Consider the following 6,685-nt stretch of genomic DNA (forward strand, 5'->3'; position numbering starts at 1 on the left):
GGAGGTGGGAGGAAAGAGGGAAGAGAGGGAGGAGGCAGTAAAGAGGGAGGGACTGCCCGGCAGGCAGAAGCTCTGCAAGGAACCAGTGGAGCGCCGTGGGCTGAGGTGCAGCTAGCCATCCGCAGCTCCTAGAGCCCCATCATCCCTAGCCTCTGCGCCCCGCGCCCCTGGCAGCTTCCGACGTTTGTCCCCAGGCAGCATGGTGAGGTCTGCTCTGGGTCCCTCGCCACCATGTACGTGAGCTACCTCCTGGACAAGGACGTGAGCATGTACCCTAGCTCCGTGCGCCACTCGGGCGGCCTCAACCTGGCGCCGCAGAACTTTGTCAGCCCCCCGCAGTACCCGGACTACGGCGGTTACCACGTGGCGGCCGCGGCCGCTGCTGCGGCGAACTTGGACAGCGCTCAGTCCCCAGGACCATCCTGGCCCACCGCGTACGGCGCCCCTCTCCGAGAGGACTGGAATGGCTACGCGCCGGGGGGCGCTGCCGCCGCCAACGCGGTAGCTCATGGCCTCAACGGGAGCTCCCCGGCCGCCGCTATGGGCTACAGCAGCCCCGCCGAATACCACGCGCACCATCACCCACACCATCACCCTCACCACCCGGCCGCTGCGCCGTCCTGCGCTTCCGGCTTGCTGCAGACGCTCAACCCGGGCCCTCCGGGGCCCACAGCCACCGCCGCCGCCGAGCAGCTCTCCCCCAGCGGCCAGCGGCGAAACCTGTGCGAGTGGATGCGGAAGCCCGCCCAACCGTCCCTAGGAAGCCAAGGTAAGCAGTGCTGGGGATGTGCCCCAGGTCCTGAGCGCACCGAGGCTGTCGCGGGCTGTCTGCCGGCTCCTAGCCAGGAGAAGAGAAAAGGCTAGGGGAGAAACCTGGGGATGGATCCCAGGGGGATTCACCGACTGCCGGTCCCAGGGGTGCATATTTTGTGCCTCGCACCTCTAGGTTTGTTTAGGGCAACCTCGGGACACCCTCGGAAGCTCCCGGCAAAGTCTGTCGTAAGCATTGTCGGCCTTGAGCAGATCACGTCCGCGAGTTCGCCGCAGCCGCCGCCGCCGCCGCCGCCGTCGGCATTCCTTACACTACTGCTCCATGTGAAGAGAGGGGCCTTGGATTCCCTTTGCTGTGCCTGCACCATTCGCCTTCCTCCCTCTGAGTTATCCTCGAAAGGGGTAGTGGTCAGAGAGTGTGGAGGCTGCGCCAGGACCAATTTGTCCAATAGGGCCAATTAAAGGGGTCAGCGCTGCTACGAGTAGAGACGTGACGCTGCTGTGTGCCGCAGGACAGCAGGTGGGAGCCCCCAGAAGCCTAAAAGGAAGGGGAGCTCTAGGATCCTTGAGCCTTACTTCCGCGAAGCAAAATCTCCCAGGGGGAAGTCCCCTCGTCATCACAGAGAGCAAGAACCGGGGGAGAGAAAACCCTGAGCGAACTCAGTTTCTTCACCGTGGGCCATTTTTCTTGAACGTTCCCTTTAAGAATCTCACGTGTCCCACCCACCGTGTCGTGTGTTCCAGACTCGGGAGATAGCTCACTAAAGACCCTAGATTTGCCGGTCTGTGGGACTCACTAGCGCCGTATTTGAATTTTTTGATGTCCGGTTGTTTATAGGGGTGGCAAGGAAGTGAGAAACGTGTGACCGAGGAGTGGTATTAGAGGTCCCCCGTTTTGTCCCGTGAAGCCTTCTCAGGCTCTGAGCTTCTCTGGGTTTGCTTCTTGACGGTACAGCCGGACCACATACAGGTTATGGCCACTTTGAGGAGGTTTATAGCCAATTACAGCCGTATAAATCAGAGCGGCACTTGGGGCCCTGTCTCTGGACACTTGTGCGTCACTGCTCACACCCGGTGAGCATCCTGGTGGGCAATGCTGCAGGAGAGAAGCCTCCAGATTAGCCTCTATTGGGCTTTGGCTTGGCCATTTCCAAGACGTCTTACTCCTAAACCTGAGCTCCCCACTAATCTTCCTTCCACTAGCCAGCCTGAAGGACAGTGGGCGGGGAAGGGGGTGGCCGGCAGGGGTCTTAAACCTACGAAAAACCTTTTGCGTGCAGGGAGTGGGTGGTCCAAGACGAGGGTCCTGGGAGGGGGAGGAGAATTCAGGAGCCCAGGCCGCGGGGTCAGCAGATGAGAGGCCGCTGTGAAGTCCTTGCGCCGAGGTGGCAAGGCCGCTGTCGGCGCCGGGCGCCCTTGTGATGTTAATGTGGGGAGGCTGTGGCCCAGCAGCGCCAGAACCGGACTCCTCTGCAGAGCGTCATCTGTCAAGGGGCAGAGGCGTGTACGCCGCCCGGCCGGCTTTGATGTACACCTTCTCAGCCGGGCCCATTGTCTCTTTTAGGGCCCCGGAAAGAGGGTGGTGACTTTCTCAGTCAATAATGAATTCTGACAACTCCTTCTCATCCCACCCCTCTTCAAGACCCCCATCTTTGGTTCCCAGGGGGTGCGGGGCGCCTCCAAGGCCTTTGGGGGAGCGGACCGCAGAGCGCACGCAGTCCTTAACTTTGCGCTCCTCAGGCCTGGGGAACTGTCCTGGACCTCACTTCCCACGTTTGGTGGTTTCCTTTAGGACTCCAAGCTCCTTGCTCTTCGGTGCTGTCTTTCTCTGTGGATTGGAGCACTCGCGAGTGGCATATGCTTGGATTCCTTTACTTCCAAAGCAGGCGCGGGGTCGGGGCCAGAGCGCCCATTCAAATGCGCCTGCGGGGCTGTGTTTATGTTAATGCGCGGGGGGTGGGTGGGTAAGGGGATGAAAGCTGAAGCCGCCATTTGCTCAGTAGTGGTAATTCAAACAGAATGCGGTTGTTATTAAGGCATTGAAAAGGCTCTTCTTTGATAAGCTCGCCTTGTCTTTTCATTGTTTGTGGCTGTGTTCCCCTTTCAGCGGCTAGGAGGGCTCTCTCTGATCCCTCCTGTATCTTCCCAGGGCGCTTTGGTTGTGGTTTGCGAAGGTTTTTAACCTGAACAAAGTCAGGCTGCGGGACCTTAAACACCTCTGGGCAACTCCCACCCCTTAGATCTCCTTGTTCGACTAGGCACTGGGCGCTGAAACCTGTTCTGCTGTGAGACCTCTCTCACTTGGGACGTGGAACAGCTCCTGGCCAGCGCTCTGTGGAGCAGCAACCCCGACAGACAGGAGTAAATAGCCTGACTCCAGCTTGGTCCAGCAGTCCCGCGCTATTTGTCAAGGTCCTTCAGTAAAACAATCAATCCAAGATTTAATATGTTGACTCAATCCAATGATCGTAGGTCACCACTGGTCAGGACAACTCCCGAGGGGGAATAAATGGGGAATTAAAAAAGAAAAAGTGACCAGGGCCAAGCCTGGTGGGGCAGGTATGAAATGTTCTCAGCAGAAGGGTATTTCCTCCTGACAACACTCAGAGTTCTAGGGCAGGAGTTACTGTGTCCAAGTGGATGATTCTGGTGACTTAAGGAGCTACCAGTTGCTGCACCCATCCACCGCACTGAAACAAGATAACTGACCCTGACACCACGTTTTTAAGATGGGCTGCCATTTCTAGTAAGCCGGAAAATGTGGATAGTAATATTCACAGAGACCGGCCACTCCCCCCCCCCTTCCTTCTGGTCTTAAATATACTTTAGTTTATGGAAAGGAGGAGGCTGTGTGAGAGGTTTCCGTTTTAGTTTAGTTCTGCCCCCCAGGCTTACAGCCTTTTATCCCAGGATCCTGTGGGTGGATCTTGTCAGCCTGAGTGGTAGACAACCAAAGCCACCCCCCCCCACCTGCCCCCATCAGTGGATGAGGAGAACCAACTCCTGGGTTAGGGACCTTTGTCATTGCTTACGAATAATGAGTTCTGATCCTCAGCCCAAACTTCTCTTTCCTCCACAGTGAAAACCAGGACGAAAGACAAATACCGAGTGGTGTACACAGACCATCAACGGCTGGAGCTGGAGAAGGAGTTTCACTATAGTCGGTATATCACCATCAGGAGGAAATCCGAGCTGGCTACCACCCTGGGCCTCTCGGAGAGGCAGGTGGGCATCGCTTCCCTGGGTCTGTGTTGCCTGCTGGGCAAGAGCACACCCGTTTCCTCTAGGATAGCCATTGCCTTCTGAGAAGCCTTGAGTTTCCAGTCGCCTTTCCCGATGTTTCTGAATTGCTTTTTTTATTTGGAGGAATATGAGAGTTGCCAGGGGTGGGGTGGGGGGGGGGGGAAGCCAGGGCAATACCGCAGTGCAGAACTCCATTTGAGCCGATGAAGAGCTATTGGGACAGTCTCAACCACCTGGATCCCATATCGGATACGTACATTACAATTCATAACAGTAACAAAATTAGAGTTATGAAGTAGCAATGAAAATAATTTATGGCCAGGGAATCACAGCAACATGAAGAACTGTTTTTTTTTTTTTTTTTTTTTTTTTTTTTTTTTTTTTTTTTTTTTAAGGACCATGGTGTTAGGAAGGTTGAAAAATGCTGTATTAGGATATAGTGTTTTTACACCCAGCAGAAGACAAAATAAAAGTCCAGATTACTTATGCAAACTAAAGAGGCAGAGGCTGCGGAGATGGCTCAGAGCTTAAGAGCACTTACTGATTGAAAGAAAGAAAGAAAGAAAGAAAGAAAGAAAGAAAGAAAGAAAGAAAAACAGAGTTCTGTGTCCAGGTGTCTCAGTGGCTTGTAATTCCAGCTGCAGGGGTGTCCAGCACCTCCACTTCTGTGGCTGTCCCCACTCTAGGCGCACACACTGACACATACACATAATTAAAAATAAAAACAAGTCTTTAACTGGTCTTTTTTTTTTTTTTTTTAAGAAACAAAAGAGGCACTACTTGGCACAGGAACATTTTTCTGTAGTCTAGGGAAAAAGAAAAGAAAACAAGACAGGACAAATTCATAGGCAGGAAGTTCTGCACAAAATCTCATTGCCAGCGCCAAAGAGAAAAACACTGAAGATCTGTGAAGGCCAAAGGGTGTCCCACGACGAAATCACACCCGTCTGTGTAGGGAGGGATTTTCAGCGTGGTTCTGTTCCTTGGTTCTGAGTTTCTGTGTCCAATAAAGGCTCTTTCGGACAGCAGGAGGGGGAGGGGCGTGCCAGTAAAGAGGAGACCAATTCTCTAGAGCCTGGCCTGGGCCTGGGAAGGAATGCTTCAGCCTTGAGTTGAAGCTCAGTGGAGAGAGGGTAGCAGCTGGAAACTTCTGGAAGAGCTGGGAGCTTTTTCAAGGGCGAGGGCAGTCTGATTGGTGCCGTTTCTCTTTTCATACCTTCGTCTCCCTTCTATTTTGTCACTCCTAGGTTAAAATTTGGTTTCAGAACCGCAGAGCCAAGGAAAGGAAAATCAACAAGAAGAAATTGCAGCAGCAGCAGCAGCAGCCGCCGCAGCCGCCGGCGGCGGCACCGCCCCCACCTCAGTCGGCCCAGCCTCAGCCAGGTGCACTGAGGAGCATACCGGAACCCCTGAGCCCCGTGTCTTCCCTGCAAGGCTCGGTGCCTGGTTCTGTCCCTGGGGTTCTGGGGCCAGCTGGAGGGGTTTTAAACTCCACTGTCACCCAGTGACCCCCTCCCACAGTCTGTAGCGGCGGCAGAGCAATTCCAGGCTGAGCCTGGGGGAGCATGGAAGTTGCTAGAATCTTCAGAAGAGACCCTTCTTCCACCCACGAACAATACCTACAAATGAGGAATGGGGACCAAAGTAGAGACAAAGTGGGTTTGTGGGCCTCAGGGGGAAGACATGGCCCAGATTTATTTTACTTTTTCCATTCTGACTCTTCCCGGACAGCACAAACGAAGGAAGTGACCGCCGGGGCTACTTCGTTCATGCTCCCTGCCAGGACTGGCTACAAGGCACCAAGCTTTCAATCTCTTCCGCCCCAACTCTTTGCCTCCGACCGTAGACTGTCTTTCTGGTTGGAACTGAGGAAAGAGAGTAGGGCTGGAAGATGAGCAATACTTGAGCCAAGATGGCCATTTCCTGCTGACTGCTTTCTGGCAACCAGCTGGCCATCCTGCCTCAGGGGCAGGGACAGTTCAAACTACAGGAGCCAGAGGCAGCTAAGATAGAAAGCTGGACTGATCCAAGTCTGCAGAACACCCAGGTGGTCCAGGCTTTCTTCTCCCTCCACAGATCTGGGACCGGTTGGTGGGTTCAGGAGCTGTGTGGCTGGGGGGGGGGGGGGGTTAGCCAAGCCCAGGCCGAGCGACAAGGGCTTGTTTAGAAAGCCTGTCACCAGAGCTGCTGTAGGCTGAATGTATGTCTGTGTTGTAAATGCCAGAGCCAACCCGGACTTCCTGTCCCTTAGTCTTTGGCTGAAGAATGGAGTTGTTGCTGCTGTCTGAGGCATTGATCTGTGTTAATAAGCCAAGCCAGCCTTTAAAAAAGCATTCTGGGTCCATGGGCAGAGAGGTGATACGGTGAAGGGAAGTGGGGAGTATCCGAACACAGCTTACTTTTATTTTCTAAAAAAAGCGACAAAGATAAACGAACTTTACAGATGTCAGATCCTGAAATTTATCTTCTTTGGATTTTGACTGGAATTTATTATTTTTTTTCTAGGAAATAAAATATCTTCTCTGATTACAAGCTAGAAGTGTGGGGTTGAGGGTGTTAAAAAGAATTGGGTAGAGGGGGGGTTGTCTGGGCAGCTTCCTTTTACCCCAAAGCTTCAGAAGCCCGAAGGAGCAGGTTTGGAGCCCTTCCCCGCCCCCCACGCCTCAGTCCA

The 6,685-nt window shown here is 54.1% G+C and overlaps 1 protein-coding gene across 1 annotated transcript; it reads left to right on the forward strand.

Moving 5' to 3' along the window:
- Positions 1-231: 231 nt before the first annotated feature.
- On the forward strand, positions 232-5,522 carry Cdx2 (caudal type homeobox 2). Its single transcript, XM_051162179.1, has 3 exons — positions 232-769; positions 3,851-3,996; positions 5,262-5,522. Exons 1-3 carry the CDS (start codon positions 232-234, stop codon positions 5,520-5,522), a joined length of 945 nt encoding a protein of 314 aa, XP_051018136.1.
- Positions 5,523-6,685: the final 1,163 nt, after the last annotated feature.

Source organism: Acomys russatus, chromosome 19, assembly GCF_903995435.1.
Source record: "Acomys russatus chromosome 19, mAcoRus1.1, whole genome shotgun sequence".
NCBI classification, from domain to species: Eukaryota; Metazoa; Chordata; class Mammalia; order Rodentia; family Muridae; genus Acomys; species Acomys russatus.